The 16422-nt window shown below is 43.7% G+C and overlaps 1 protein-coding gene across 4 annotated transcripts in view; it reads left to right on the top strand.

Moving 5' to 3' along the window:
- The window catches only part of CACNA2D3 (calcium voltage-gated channel auxiliary subunit alpha2delta 3), an 860181-nt gene that overhangs the window by 667062 nt on the left and 176697 nt on the right, over positions 1–16422 (top strand). For all 4 annotated transcript variants that reach the window (XR_013960934.1, XM_080675067.1, XM_080675065.1 and 1 more), the window contains 6 exons: positions 2194–2239; positions 2396–2493; positions 5404–5497; positions 8604–8699; positions 10205–10326; positions 12852–12932. Coding sequence is in view for 3 of the 4 variants with exons in the window: in XM_080675067.1 (XP_080531193.1) it covers positions 2194–2239; positions 2396–2493; positions 5404–5497; positions 8604–8699; positions 10205–10326; positions 12852–12932 (537 nt within the window). In the remaining variant the exon portion in view is untranslated. The remainder of the gene's footprint in view (positions 1–2193; positions 2240–2395; positions 2494–5403; positions 5498–8603; positions 8700–10204; positions 10327–12851; positions 12933–16422) is intronic.

Genomic DNA, 16422 nt, shown 5'->3' with positions numbered 1-16422 from the left:
GTTGGTCCTCTATGAATAAGAGGGCTTGCAGTCCTACCACCTGTGCTGAGTCACAGAGCCTGAGAAAGCTGCTTCCCCTCGGGCTAACTAGGAGAGGCTCTTGTCATTACTAAGGGCCAAGGCATGATTGGTGTGCTGTTCCGTTCTCAAAGAAGGAAGGAGAACCCTGGGACGGACAACCTCACTTCTGTAGGATCCTCCATAAGGAATGCTGCCCCAGAGAATGTAGGCATTTTTAATGTGCTTTGCAAATGCCAGATATTAAAAAGATGGTGAACACATAGAATTTGCTCCAAATGTAAGGAGTCGCTACTGAGGTTGAAGTCATGGACTGTAGTACTACCTGCTGAAATTGCTCCTCTTCTGAATCTCCATGACACTTTCTCTGCATCTTTAATATTTATTGTACATAATGATTGTTCAGTAAATTAGAGACTATCTCATTATTGTCAGCATTAACAATCACCAGTAGGCATAATTTTGTCTGAAGGACCAAAATAAGAGGTGGAAGAATTAGAAAATGGTTCAATTTATTTGGTGCCCTAGGAACTCCGAGAGGAAGCAGTAAAAAAAGATCTTTCTTTCAGGGTCTCATGTATAGGTCCTATGAAATATAGCCAGAGAGGGCTTTGTGGATCAAAGCCGATGATTAAAAAAAAAATACTAGAAAAAATAGATAGAATTGGCATCATTAACCCCATATTCCAGGAAGGCAAGTTCCCACATGAGGTCCTTCACACTCATAATTCCTTCTGCCAGGAGCACTCTCTCTAGGTATCTACATGGCTTTCCCTCACCTCCTTCAGGATTTTGCTTAAAAGTCATTTTCTCAGTGAAGACTTCCCTGACAGTCCATGGCCAAAACTGAAACTTTCTCAACCCTTACTAGCTCTTGTCTCTCCCTACCCTTGTTACATTCTCTTTTTCTTCATAGACCTCACCACTAACTGATACTCTATGTATTTTAATTTTATTTACTTATCTCTTTCCTGCCACTGGAAGGTAAATATCAGGAGAGTAGTGATTTTTGTTTTGTTCACTGCTATATTCTTAGGGCCTGGAATAGCACTTCACTCGGTGAACATATGAAATGAAGGGAAGAATTGGCCTAGGGACCAATTACTATCCCATTTAATCCTCTCTTGGAGTCTATCTGTTAGGCATGTTCACCTGTGTCTTCTGGCTGATAAAACTCAGAGTTGAAGTGACATTCCCAAGATCATTCAACCAATAGGTGCTGGAGCCAGGATTTGGTCACTTGGATAATATATATGATGATATTCTATCAAATGTATCCCCTACTTCCTGTAAAATCAAGCAGGAGTGTGTGTTGATTGGTCTAGTATTTTTCTGTATTTTACACATTTGTGTTAGAGGAGAAAATTGGAATCCTGGGTGCAGTGAGACAGTGCTGGTCATTTGGGAAACTCTGACATCCTAAAACAGGCTATCAGCACCATTGGAGTCCTTGAGGTTATCACTCAGAAGTATGGCTGCTGATAACCCACTGAAGTCTCATGAACGCACAAGGAAAGAGACTGATTTCCCAGAGTTGGGGTGTTCTGGACCATTCTGTGAAAACTCCCAAATTCTCTGTTAGCCCCTCTTCTCTTAGCTACCTTTCCAGATCGATGACTCATTTTTACTTAGGATTCTGTAACAACTAGCCATGTTTGTTGGTCAGTTGAGTATTGGCAATTTCATATCATTCAACTTGTAATTTCACCCTCACAACCACCCATCAGTTAGAGACTGTTATCATTCGTCCTGTTTTGCACATGAAGAGACAACATTTAGAAAAGGTAACCTGCTAATGTCGCACAGGTGTTAGGTGGCCTACCTCAGTCCCCAGCTCAGGCTGCATGGGGATCCAAAGGCAGTGTTTCCACCATCACGCTAAGCTCCTCTCCCACGACTCACTGGTGCATCATTTCTCTGCAAGGAGTTGAGGCTTTCCTGGGATACACAGCCATGCAAGGTGGTGACTGAGTGAGGAAGAAGTTCTGCCTGGAAAATAACTTGTTTCCTTTGATGAGAGTCCCTTTTCCGAGGCAGATATCTTTGGGGTTGATGTCTACCCTTAATCACCCCAGGGTCCTGCCCAAGGACATTTGAAGCACATGAGAGGATGAGGAGGATCAGTGCCCCACACAGATAGCATTTACTCATTAACGTCTTCTCCTTGACCTCCAGGCCTGCATGACTTAGAACACCCCGATGTGTCCTTGGCAGATGAATGGTAAGAATTAAAATCCTTCATCAGTACTGGTATTTGGTGCCTGCTTTGTTCTCAAGTTTTTTATACTCTCGTACTCAGTTCTCCTGTTTCAAAGGCAAAGGACGGTGATGCTGTGACTATTTACATGCTCTTGTCTGGGCCATGTCATGTTCGTAGGTCCTACTGCAACACGGACCTGCACCCAGAGCACCGCCATCTGTCTCAGTTAGAAGCGATTAAGCTCTACCTCAAAGGCAAAGAACCTCTGCTCCAATGTGAGTGTGCTTCCAAATGCGGTGTGTGCATGTGGTGGTGGTGGGGAATGAACGCAAAACCGTCGGTCGCTTCAGTTTTCCAGGGGAACTTTGCTTTGGCAGAGACTATCAGTCACATTAAATCCAGCCAAATGTCTGCTTCCTGTAGAAACAAGAGAAAGAATGTGGGTTATGGAAAGTCATGTAGAATTCCCAATCCCAGATTAACCCTTACACCGGATTTATCCCCATACCAAAACATTTAGTCAAATAACCATTTAGTCAAATAACTGAATAGGAGGAAAATGTTACAACTGGGAAGGGACTGTATATATCTGCTCATCCAGCTCTTTTATTTTATAAATGGTAAAGCAGGGCTGGAAATAGGACTTGTCTTATTCAAGGTCATAATCTAGGTCTCCTGATTCTCTCCAAGGTGGGATTGCCACACTGACATGTCGCCTCTTATGGGGTACACGCTGCTCCTCTCCTCCCACCAAGTGCCCTCAAAGGGAGTTCAGTGAGTCAGAAATGGCAGACAACGTGTGCAGAGGGAGGGCAGGGAGAGCAGCAGCAGGCCTGGCGCTCACCAAGTACAAGATCAGATCCTTTTTTAAAATTTCTTTATTGATTAAGTTATTACATATGTGTCCTTATCCCCCCATTACCCTCTCATCCCCCCAACTCAGGCCCTCAGCCCCCTGTTGTCTGTATCCATTGGTTAGGCCTATATGCATGCATACAAGTCCTTTGGTTTATCTCTTTCCCTTACCCCTACCCTCCCCTACCTTCCCTCTGAGATTTGACCATCTGATCAATGTTTCTTGGACTGTTAGTTGCAGTGGCTACAGACTGGGCAGAGGGAGACTCATCCAAGTTGAGCATGGCCCCTGCCCTGACACTTACAGATATCACTTACTCAGTGATGTGAAATGTTCCTTATATGTGTTGTCTTATAGAATAAGCACACAGCCCTGGGAGGTGTAAGGAGATTATCCAGAACCTAAACCACATCTTCATGGAATGGATTAACTTTTCTAGATATGCTCTGATAGAGAAAGGGTCAGATGGACATCCTAGGAGCCCATTTTTTTTTTTTTACTTTGACTTTTTGTAGGACATATTTTTAAAAGTATAGAAATTAGATTTTAAAACCACTTACATTTACCATCAAGTCTTAATATTTTGCCATACTTGCTTCCTGAACATTTTTAAGGAATAAAACATAACAGATAATGTTGAAGCCTGAGTACCCTTGTCCTGTCCTATTTCTTTCCCAGAGAGAATTGCCATCCTGTATTTGTTCATCATTCCCATACATTTTATGCCATAACTATATACAGGGTGGGGCAGGACTAGGTTTACAGTTGTTTGAATGGAAAATAATGCAATAACTAATAAATAATAATACAAAAATAAATTGTTTCAAGTACTCCGAACTGTAAACCCACCTTTGCCCACCCAGTATATAGGTATCCATTAAAAATATGTAACATTATTTTCTATATTAAAATATAAGATGTCTGCAAAACTGTGTACACACTTTAACAGCTGATAGCTCAATTTTGAAAATGAAATATCTATAATAATAAAAGTATAATATGCTAATTAGGCCAGATAGCCAAACGACCTTCCGGACATCATTCCAGACATCCTTCCAGACAAAGCTGTGGTGGCGGGGCCGAGGCAGAGGTGGTTAGGGGCAATCAGGAAGCTTCCCGGATTGTGAGAGGGTGCAAGCAGGGCTGAAGGACCGCCCCCCCCCCCCCGTCCCCATGCATGAATTTCATGCACCGGGCCTCTAATATTTTAATAAACACTGGCTTTATAATTATTCAAAGTTTTCATATACATTTTTGGGACACCCTATATATTTTTCCATGTTTCTTTTCTATAAAATTTATGTAGATGGTATACTATACATATTATACATTGTATAATATTATATGCATTATTCTACAACTTGAGTTGTCACTCATTGCAATTTTGAGATGCATTTGTGTTGCTTATTTAGCTCTGATTGATTTGTTTGAATTACTATATAATATTCCACTGCATGACAATTTTTCAGTTTATCTGTTTTTTGGGGGTTTTTTTGTTTTTTTTTTTCTATCCTTCTTTGGTGATGGGTTATTTATTTATTTATTTATTTTACTTTTTAAATTTTTTAAAATCTTTATTGTTGAAAGTAGTATATATGTCCCCTTCCCCTGCCCCCATTGACCCCTTCTAGCCAGACCACGCCCCAAGCTCCACCTTGTTCTTCCCCCAGCCTACATGAGACTCACCTGCTTTATGCGATAATGAGTTGTCCCTGTTGTGAGGTGATTGGAGGGCTCTAGGATGCCTCTGCTGGACTTGGGATATCCCCTGATTCCTTAGCCTCTTCCCTGGAACTCTGCCAAGAGTCCCTTTTCATAGGGACTTATCTCCCTCTCTAAAATGAAGCGGGGGGGGGGGGGTTAATGAAAGGAATCACAAAATAGAGTCATATCCCTCTCCCTTCTTGCAACTGACTGAAATCATGGCCATGAAGACCCACAGGTTTGACAGGGGACAGAAATGGGATGAAAAGAATAAACTCTCCAAGGACTGCTGGCTTCTGGTCTCCACACCCCATGGTTGGCCTGGGGTCTATGGCATGAACTACTAGATGGGAGGAGAGAGAGAGAGCAGAACACAGAAGTGTGAGGTTCCCAAGACTCTCCATTTACTATTGTCTCACCCAAACACTTAGGGGGCTCCTGGATTGCTGGCAAGTCAGGTGTCAGACTGTTTCATATTTTCAGCTGATGGGAGGTTAGTATATAAAGCAACACACTGTGTGAGAAAGTGGCCTGCAGATACTGCAAAATGAGCTCCTGGGTCCTTCTCGCGCCCCAATTTGGGGCCCAGCCAGAGCCATCTTCTCAGGCCTGCCCCTCCCGACAGGTGATAAAGAACTGATCCAGGAGGTCCTTTTCGATGCTGTGGTGAGCGCTCCCATTGAAGCCTATTGGACCAGCCTTGCCCTCAACAAATCTGAGTAAGTGGTTGCACGTGTCCCCCTTTCATGGCCATTTCCCCACAAACAGTCCGAAATATGGTTATAGTTTAAGAACTAAACTGTTTGAGGAGCTTGGTGTTAAAGTTCTTTAATTTTCCCCAAAGCTCCAAACCACAAGAGCTAGAGCAGATTAGCGGCTGGGGCTTGGATGGCAAGCTACTGGGTTTGACATGTAATTTGTTTGAGTTTTAACATTACATGAAATTCAGTATGCGGAGGTAGGGTGACACTTCCGAGGGGGTGGGGGGCAGAAGGAGCATTGTGCTTCCTGCCCTGCTGTGGCTGCCTCTACTTCGCAGGCTGGGAAGTTGGGATTCAGGCCAGGTTTGCTGGTGAGCAGGATAGGAAGTAGGAGCTCTGCTTCATTAGGGTGTCAGATGTAACCCTGTGGCTCTACTCCTGAAGTGGAGGATGTCAGGGGACGGGAGCCGGCAAGGGGAATTGTTATCAAAGACTATGGTGAGAACTGCCTCAGCAGCTTCTTCTTCTTCTTCTTCTTCTTATTATTATTATTGCTACTATTTTAAGTAGGTATTTAAAGATTAAAAATAATAAGAAAATAATTTTTTTTCTGATATCTTCACATCAGACATTATTCAGTTCTCCTTTTCTGCTCTTCCTTTTTTTTTTCTTCCTTTCTTTTGTCTTTTTTTCTATATATTCTCTTCTATTGTGTCCATTATTCATTCTGCTCTCATTTCCAGTCATTCATTCATTCATCAAATATTGATGACTATGTTTGTTATATGTCAGGGATGAGGCCAGTTGCTGGTGAATGGAGGTTACTCCATTAAACACGGTCCTTGCCATCATGATACCTGTGGTATATAGTGTGCTATATTATTAAGAATTGTGATAACTGTTGAAGAAAAAATAAAGACATGTAGATTGTAATAAGACCTAGAGTAGAGATGGAAGACAGGAAAGGCTTTTCTGAGCAGGTACTAGCTCAAGGGTTGGGGAGCATTCGAGGGAATTAGAACAGTATGTGCACAGGCCCTGAGGTAAGAAAGCACTTGATGCATTTGAGGGATTTAAAGAAGGCCAATAGAAGGTCAGTTGGAACATACCTGGAGATGAGGCTGCAGAGGGTTCAGGTGGTTCAGGACCTTGGGAGTCAAGTTAAAGGTTTTGGATTTTATCCTCAGAGTACTGGAAAATCATTGAAGGGTTTTAATAAGGGCATGATTAGATTTGTATTTTTTAAAATAATTGGTCATTATTAGAGGCTGGAGAGTTTTTTTTTAATATATTTTATTGATTTTTTTACAGAGAGGAAGGGAGAAGGATAGAGAGTTAGAAACATCTATGAGAGAGAAACATCGATCAGCTGCCTTCTGCACACCCTCTACTGGGTACATGCCCTTGACTGGAATTGAACCTGGGACCCTTGAGTCTGCAGGCTGACGCTCTATCCACTGAGCCAAACCAGTTAGGGCTAGATTTATATTTTTAAATATCCCTTTACTGCTGTGTGGAGAACAGATGGTAATGGAATAAGAACAATAGAGATTCCACAGTATTCCCAGGGATTTGCCCCTCAGACAAGACAGTGGCAGAGGGCACAGGGAGAAGAAGTATCCAGGTGGCATGCTTCAGAGCTAAGACCCCCAGCACTTGAGGGGAGGGTAGCTGAACTGTCAAGGTTTATGACATAAGTAACTCAGTGCCACTTCCTAGGACAGGAAACAATTCAGAGCAGGTTTGGGACTGGATTGGCCAGAGTTCATTTCTAGACATTTTAAGATTGCACTGACTAGAAGTCTCTTGAGTGGAGGTGTTTTACATGAGCCTGAAGGCACAAAGAAAGATGGCCATTCTCATTAGATTTGGGGCATTTTTGGAATGATTAGCTACATGGGTTGTTCCCAGAAACGTCGGGAGACAGTCAAAGCCCCTCCTGGGATTGCATTCTCTAGTGGATGTGGAAATGTTTCTTTAGGCTTTCCTGAAACTCAAAATCCTGTGCAGAGACTGCTGATTCACTCCTAACACATGCTAAAGATTTCCAAAATGGTAGTTTGCTTTGCAGTCCACATCTGTAACTGATTGGGCAGCCTGGCTCTCCAATTCCGTATTGGCTACAAGCAGAAACAAATGCATTGTGTTGGTTTTTATTCACCCCTTAAATACTTAAAAGTAGTATTGATCACTTTGGCTACCATCGAAGATCAAGTAACCAAATGATCATATACTGCAGATGACATGGGTAAGGCTTCCAATCCAATTGTTACTAGCATCTAGGGCAGGGAAATAAAACCAATAATCAGTATTCTACTTTTACTTTTATTGAAAATAAATGTATGCCTTCGCTGAGAAAACCATTTGATTTTTTTAAAAGGAGTATGCATTGCAAATACCCTAAAGAACTTGTTCAAACATAAAAATAAACTTGAAAGTTGAAAAATAAATGTTCAGTGACTTTTCAAATGACTTCTCTTGCTAAGGCCATTCTTCGGGTTCCTATGAATGGCATCTGCAGGGCTGTTTGAAGAAGCCATTTCTTTACTCATCTCTCTGGTGCTGGAGGTGAGGATAAGGCCCCCTGCTCTGGTAGAAGTTACAAGCTGGTGCCCCCAGATGGTGTTGAATTCAAGTCCTAGACATTTCCAGGCTGTGGGATGCTGCAGATTTGGTTCAGTGCCTCACTTGCTTATTTTTGCCAATGACAGATCCCACTAATGGTCTCAGGACCAAAAACAGACTTTGTAGCATCAATGCAGAAAGCTTGCATTCAGGACTTGCCTTCCTCTCCTTAGAGTTGCTCCCATTCTGAGCCCGCTGTCTCTGAACTTGCAACTAGGAACTTGAGGTAAAGGTGTGCTGATTTAGCTTTGGGGATGCCTTTTCTAATGACACTTTTGTTTTCATGGAGTTCCTAGATTTCTTGCAAGAATTAGGATGAAAACTTTTATAAGTGATTAGAGTTTGCATCCTGTGCTGGTATGTGCGTTTCTATAATTTCTTTTCCAATTTCAGGTTGCGAAAGTGCTATTTCATAAAAGGTTCCATGAGTCTTAAAATGCAAAGGCGATTATCTGTTTACAATCCAGAAGGACCCCTGACCCCTGCTGCTCTTTTTCAGGAATTCTGACAAGGGCGTGGAGGTCGCCTTCCTTGGTACTCGCACTGGCCTCTCGAGGATCAACCTGTTTGTTGGGGCTGAGCAGCTCACCAATCAGTAAGTGTGAGGGGGGTGGTCCTCTGTGGAGCCCAGAGAGAAACTGAGGCACTAAATTCAAAGGGAAGCTTATTTAATTTCTTGATCGCACCACTGGTTGAAGTGAAATTCAGGCCATCCCAAGCCTATTGATACTTGCCTCTCTGTTCCACCCGGAGGCCCCAGCGTGTGTGTTCACCTGCCCGTTGGCCCTTCCATAACCCTTTGTTCCTCAGGCTTCTTGGCTTCTGTCCACCATCCTAGCGCCCTCTCCCACCCTGGTGAGTCATTTAGGAACTCTGGACGTGGTGGGGCTGCTGGGGGGCAGCCAGAGGAGGACTGCTCGTCCCTGACAAGAGGCTTTGGGGAGTTCAGCTATTCCGCACGCAGCTCTGAAGAGGAATACCTGTCCGTCCCTGTCTGTCCGGGAATCAGTGCCCATTTGTTTGTGTGCATTTTGAGAGACCTCTGTGTGTCTGCACTGAGCCCCATGCCAGGAGTAGGCAGCCTGGTGTCACTTGGTTGTACCATGTTTCCTTGCTCTTCCAAAGAGACCCAGATGGACAGTGTGTAGGGCTTGCCGAACCCAGGACCCAGATTCCCTAACATCGCTGCTCAGTCCTGTGTCTCCAGAGAGCCATGGGCCCTTAACTCTTCAAACTAGTGTTTGTCCAGAGCTGGTGTGGACCTGAGATGGTATTCCTGAGCCCATTAATACGTTTGCTCCATTTCTTTTCTCTGAAGCAAGAGACCTTATTAGGCCAGAGACAAACAGAGCCTGTGATTCAGAAAGTTTGCAAAGTGCATGTGTGGGAGTTCAGAGGTTCCCGGAGAACCTCACACCGCTGATGACCTCGTGAAACCAAGTCTGCTGTGTGGCAGGTCCATCGATTTGTAGACGTTTTTTGGACCTGCTTCTCATTCCTGTTCAAGGACTCATCCCCAGCATCTCAAGTTTGTCACTTAGGAAGTTGACTATAGTTGTGACTTGATTTTTTCCAAACCCTCTTTCGCCCTTTACCCTTGAACAGTATTTTTGCAGAGGGCAAGTTCTTAGGAAGAAATATGAGTGTCCAGATGTACACCCTTTAGGACCCAGAGAGACATAGGGTAGATTGTCTAATGCTCAAAGAGGAAGGCTGATGTTTGTTTTGAGATGAAAACAAACAAACAAGAAAATAACAACCACCAAATGTGGCACCTTACCAGTCTGTTACCTCTGCTATCACGACAGTTGAAAGACGACCACGTGAGTTCAGGACCTGCTGGGATGAGCAGCTGGCTGTCTCACTCATTCCCTTCACTTTGTGTATCTGAAAAATGGGGGTAATGATATCCCTGAGTTATCATGAGGGCCAAAAAGTTATAGATTTAAGCTGCTTTGGGAAGCTAGAAATACCTACAATTATGAGTTCTGTTCTCAGTGACCAGCGCTGTTCTTATCCAACAAAGGCTGTTGGGATGCACCCGTGTCTGGCTTCTCCTTGCTGAGTGGTCATGCTCTTCTTACTCCTTTCCATTTCAAGGGACTTCCTGAAAGCTGGAGACAAGGAGAACATCTTTAATGCAGACCATTTCCCTCTCTGGTACCGAAGAGCTGCCGAGCAGATTCCGGGGAGCTTCGTCTACTCCATCCCCTTCAGCACAGGTGGGTGTCCTCATGGGAGGCCTGGGCATTGCCTGCAGAGTATGGGGGATCAGCCTGCATGCTGAGCAGAGCCAAGGTCAGCCTTGGGAGCCAACGCTGTCAGACCAGTGCTGAAGCAGTGACCTATTCTATATGTGCAACAGCCCCAAATAAAATAAAATAAAAATGAAGCTTTTTTTTTTTTTTTTTTTTTTTTTGCTTAACCAGGTTTCAAAAGCAGGGTTATTATTTTGTACCATGTGGAATTTGAATGCAAACTTCTCAGTAGATTTTGTTTAATGCAGTCATGGCCCTACTTCGAGAAGTTCAGGCAGGCATAGCATCCTTTGTCAAAACCTTCAGCAAATCACATCACTCTGGAGGCCCATGTTCCCCAAGAGAAGGGCCCTGATTTAAGTGGACGTGCAGGAGTAAGGATGCAGACTTAGCACAGCCTCAACCCTCCTGACAGAGGCTGCAGTGGCCATTGCGGGCATATAGCCAATGATTTTTCCAGTCCTGAGATTTAATGATGCGATAAAAAAAAAGATAAGGTCACCCAAAAAGGACTGCACACTGTCTTATTTCAACCAGCTTAGAAGCAAGCCAATCTAGAAATCTCTTCAATTGTCCTTGGCGTGTTCTTGTCTCATGCGTGCAGTAGTGTGAGTGTGAGGCTCTGTGCATCGTAGAAACGTCAGAGATGAATATGAGCCAGCTCCATGAACTTGGACGTTTCTGAACATTCAGTCGGTACTTATGTTTTATATCAGGGCCTCTGTATGAACCTCATACAAGTGTGCCTAAGTCAGCCCCAATGGAGGCTCTGTAATGCTTAGTGTCAAAGCCCCTCATTTCCCCAATTGAAAACACCTCAGGAAAAGTTCTCTCAAAGCCTGCATAAGACATGTTGACAGGAGTTGTCTAATAATTAGTTGAATGGACTCAGTAAAAAGAGGGTCCCTCATTAATGAAGATATTTAAGAAAAGGTGACATTTTATTACAGAAACTCCCTTGTTGTGTGGGATACGCAACAAGACTATCCATTAGGTTCCATCTGAACTGAGATTCTTGGAGTCTGGGCTCCTTTGCTGACAGGCCTGTGTTAGCCACACCCATGCACATGTGTGTTCTCAAACATATGCTTCCAGATGACTAGAGCTCTCTCTTTTTGTTATCAGCATCACACTTTATTGCTGAAAATATCAACTAAGACCGTGGATGCTCTCATTCTGCTGCACACCTACCAATAATGTCTCCTTTTATCATGCAGTCTCATAAAACTTTCTTTTTTATGGTCCTATCAAGAAAAAAAACAAACACAGAATTTAGCTTCCTAGATAATCTGGACTGGAATCTCAAAGTTATTCTTTGTGACAAAGTAGCTTTTGCCCAAAGCTGGACAGAGAGGAGCTGTGGGAGATGTGAGCATCCCCCGAGAGTGTGTATGTATGTGTGAGAGATTGAGAGAGAGAGAGAGAGAGAGAGAGAGAGAGAGAGAGAGAGAGAGCCTCTCATTTCAGTTTGCTTGGTTATTATTCCTACAAAGAATTCTGATTAATGAAGGCTGTTGCTTAGTTGGCTTTTGGCAAGTGGGGTTTTCACTGAACTTCAGTGAATTCATAAATGGAAAGGGGTTTACCTTTCTCCTGGTGAAGTTCTGGATGACATAATATCCGCGGAGATGTCGCGGCCCCTTTAGATCCGGGAAAATGTTTAGCATGACCAGCGTTGCAGTGGAGCTCCTCTCGTGTTCTGACTGTGTGCTGAAGACCTGCGGACACTGGGGAGGAAGCTGGATCTCATTACAGCTGAGACTTGGGCCAGGAGAAATTCTCCATTGCTTTGGTCACAGGGGTGTTCAAATTCAGGTCTGCCTTCTCCCTGTTTCCTGAGTCAGTTGATTCCATTTAGCTGACATTCATTGAACACCTTTTATACGGCAGGAACTGGTGAGGAATGTGGGTTCAGCATCTTTTACTCCATGGGCTTGAACCGTTGTGAGTGACTGAAAATCTCTTCATACCGATGCCTTACTGTTACCACAGTCAGAAGACTTTGGAGTCAGGATTGTATTCCAGCTCTATCCCTGTGTAGAATGGTTTTGCTCAGAAAAAGTTGGACTTAAAGTTAGAATGTTATAAGTCAGTCAGGTTGCAACCAATAAATCAGACTTAAAGTCCTCAACTCGAAAAATAATTTTAAAACTTCATCTCATGCAGCTCTCCGTGGCTATATTCAGAAACACAGTATAAATATGATTACCGATGCAAGGAAACACTGCAATTAGTAACCACAAATTAGAGAAAATGTGGCCCCTCCACGGTGGTCAGTCATCCCAGTGCAGGTGGTCAGGACTCACTTGGCGTTGATGCCTCCTATGGGGCAGACTGGCTGCCCAGCAACTGTGCAGGGAGCAGGCCAGCTCTGGGCTCTGGGACACCCCCCCAGCACCATCGGTAGAATCGGTGACTGTGAGCCAGTACGATGACTTGCTTAACATGTGCACTATAACTCCCTCCATTTCTGGTTTTTCTTCTTGCAGGAACAGTTAACAAAAGTAATGTGGTGACAGCGAGTACCTCCATCCAGCTCCTGGATGAGCGGAAGTCCCCTGTGGTGGCAGGTAAGCAGTGGATTTTAATGAATGAATATAAAGCAAGTGAAGCATCCACTTACCTGGCCACTCAACTACTTCTGTGTGACAGAAAGTTGGTTTTCAAAGGAAAAACAATTTTAAATCACTCTGCTTTCAGCCTGGTGTCATCTCTTCCAACCCAGGGTTCTGAAAGCTGGTTATATTTGATGTGAACACAGGACTTGTAATCATAAACCCCAAGACATTGTTGGCTGTGCGGAGGCTTTCCCGGCAGTAGGTCGCATGTGCATTTAAAGTAAGCGCACTTCCACATCCTTAGTATCACAGTGGGCATACGAGGAGATTGTGGATTTGTTTTTGGCAAATACAAGCCAAAATGTGCCCTTCTCCAGTAAGCCTGAGATTTCATCATCCTAATCCCCTGGAGGAATTAGAGTTAAATGTGTCTGCAGGTGCCAGGTTTGAAAAAGCCAAACATTTTATGATTGAGAGTCTTAAATTGTCAAAAAAAAAAAAAAAAAAAGAGAGAGAAAGAAAGAGAGAGAGAGAGAGAGGTGTGGGGGGAGGGAGGAAAGAAGAAAGGAAGGAAGGAAGGAAAAGGAAGGAAGGAAGGAAGGAAGGAAGGAAAGAAAGGAAAGAAAAAGAAAAAGCCTATCTCTGGCTTTTCCCATCTCTCTCACTCTCAGGAGTGTCAGTAGGTATCTGTGGCTGGCTGGGGGCTTTCCACAAGCCCTCCTTGGAGGACAGCTGCTGAGAAAAATGGCACGTCATCTATTTTTGATAAATCATTGTTGAATCCATCGGTTGATGGATGGGTGAGACCTTCCAAGCATCATCCTGACATTGTCTAGATATACCAAAGGGAGTCAATAGTTTGTATGGAGGGTGACTTTGAACATCAACTTCTGTGTCTTCCCAAAGGGTTGTGGGAAGGACTGCAAATAGAGCAGGCATGTTTGAAGTGGTTGTTCTTTGGCTGGGAAACACTGGGTTTTCTCCCCGCACTGTATTTCCGACTTAGCCTATGCATCATGATTATATTAGCAGGCATTGAAAGATTTGGGGACAGTTGCCCTGGATGTTTATGGGTTGTTGGGCATAGCAAGGAAGACAGTCTTATGTATCTGACCTGTAGCTCATCTCAAACAAGGCAGACCTGTAACTAATCAGCCAGAAGATAAGGACTCTGAGGATTCACGGCTGCTGTCTTCAAAATTTGTCACTTAGTGTCTCATGTTCCTTGAGGAAAGTAGGAGACAGGATCATTATTTTAACTCAGCAAGATTTATTTGTGCTTAAAGGAGGTCAGACTTGCCACCCTCCAGGCCGACCCATCCAGCTAAGGTGCATTATCTCCCACAGCCGGTGCCACATACAACACCTGTCGGTGACATGGTCTAACCTAGGTTGTCTGTCTATCTGTCTGAAATTTCTTTTAAAAATCATTTCCTTGGGTTTCTCACTCAGTCATCACAAAGAATGCTCTGTGTTGACGCTAAGGTGACTATACCCATCCAAGACACTTCTGTCCAAATTCATAAACTATGCCCAAAAGTTTCTAAATATCTTGCATTTTCTAAATGTCTGTTTGGCTGAGTAAGGATGAAACATGGACTCAGCCTGGGCATTTCACCTCCAGTCTGGAGAAGTATGTGACTTCTCCAGAGGGTTTGCTGATATGCTGTTGAGATACACACCTGGCTAGAGGCCACAGGCAGGGTTGGCCCACCTTGAGTGGGTGGAAAAGACATCCACCTGCTTATTGCTACGCAGTAAGTGTCAACTGAGCAAAAGATAAGTGTCCCCATTTTCAAAAGATAATTCCAGAACAAGATAAAGACACAAGGTTATCTGAGGAACTCTGTTTAGTTCTTAACTTTTAAAACTGGTGATTATTAATCTTCCTTCTTATAGTGTGTTTGGTAAACATAAGATAAAACAGATTTGCTCGGTTTGATCTTGAAGGCTGCCACGGATGCAGCACCATGAAGGCAATGACCTCAGGAGGACCCTTCCGTCTCCACAGGCAGAGTGGCCCCTCCAGCACTCCCCCAAGTTTCACGGACTCTGACTCACCCATCATGTCACTGTGTGATTAGGTTCCGTAACTTTCTTCTGCGTGTTTTCCTCAAATTAAGTAGACATTGTTTACAACTCTAAAAATAAAAAGGGCCATTTTAATTGGGGAAGAAGCCTTGTTTTGGCAGGTGAGCGTGGCATCTGTGAGCAGGCTTGTCCCCCACCAGCAGATGGGATACAGCCAACTGGCAGTAATCTGGGGTTTCCATGAAACCCTTGTGTTAAATTGAAATTTATCTGAAAAGAAAGGTGAACAATTTTGCAAATAATTATCAAGGACTCCTTTGAAAGGCCTGCATAGCTCCCATGCCCCATTGGGCATTCTCATGCACGCCGGCTACGTGTGTCTATTTGGAGTAGAAAGAGATTCTTGTTTTGTTTTGTTTTATTCTCTTTTTTCTTTTTTTCTTGTTTTCATTTTTAAACAAAAACATTTAGATACTCATCTGTCAATGACATCTTTGAAGAAAAGGCAGTCAAACCGGGCAGGATTCCATTTCTATGTCAGCCCCGGTGCATAAATGGGCTCCATCCATCTTCTTGGCCTATGACATTGCTTACAGTCCTTCTCTTGAGGAATCTGCCAGCTCCCCAGCTGCCACTAGTATGTTGAATTCTCTTAATTACTTTCCCACTGCAAAGGGAGATGTGGTCGGACTTTTGCTTTGACCTATCAAGTCTCTCTGGCCCGGGAACCTTTGGTGTGTGTCAGGCCCCTAACCCATTTTTCTATTGTTCCTGAATGATTATAAGCTGGATAGAGCTTATAATTCCTATAAGGTCCACATGGATTTGTTATTCACTCTATAACTTAATAAATGTGTGGTCTTGGGTCTCTGAAGTTCAATCTAAAATAAGATTGAGATCATTACCTTGCTCACCTTACTCTGGGTTGACTTGGGGATAAAATGAGAAACTGAACAAGAAAATACCTGACTATGAAGATGTATACAAATGTAAGGATTTGGGGTAACCCATTTTTATCTATACATCCACAGCATATCTGTTGTGGAGCGAACACGAGTGAACGACCACTGGAGTCCAGACCAAATTAAAATTTAGGAAGCCTTTATTAGCCGGCCGGCCGGCCGGCCAGCCAGCTGGCGACTGCTCTGCCTTTCTCCACGCAGGGAGTCCAGAGAGCAGCCCTGACCCTTTGTGCAGGACCACTTTTAAGCACATTAACCACATCCTGTTTTTGCAGAGCAGGCAATTTAAGACAAAACAGTTTTTCCCAAGCAACGTCAGGATCATGCCATTGACGACCATGTTATTCACAGGGTCATCCTGTTCTTCAGAAAGCTGACAGTGTTCTATGAAAGAAGGCCTACGTGCTGGGAAGGGGCCATGAGACCGTATCTCAAGACCTGGCCTGGTGTCAGCACTGACAATTTTATCTGGGGCATAGTCCATGACCTCTCTGAAATGGTAGTAGTAA

Source organism: Plecotus auritus (assembly GCF_963455305.1).
Source record: "Plecotus auritus genome assembly, chromosome: 6".
Taxonomy (NCBI): domain Eukaryota; kingdom Metazoa; phylum Chordata; class Mammalia; order Chiroptera; family Vespertilionidae; genus Plecotus; species Plecotus auritus.
Note: the sequence above shows the minus strand (reverse complement) of the source record. Positions and strands in the feature narration are given on the sequence as shown.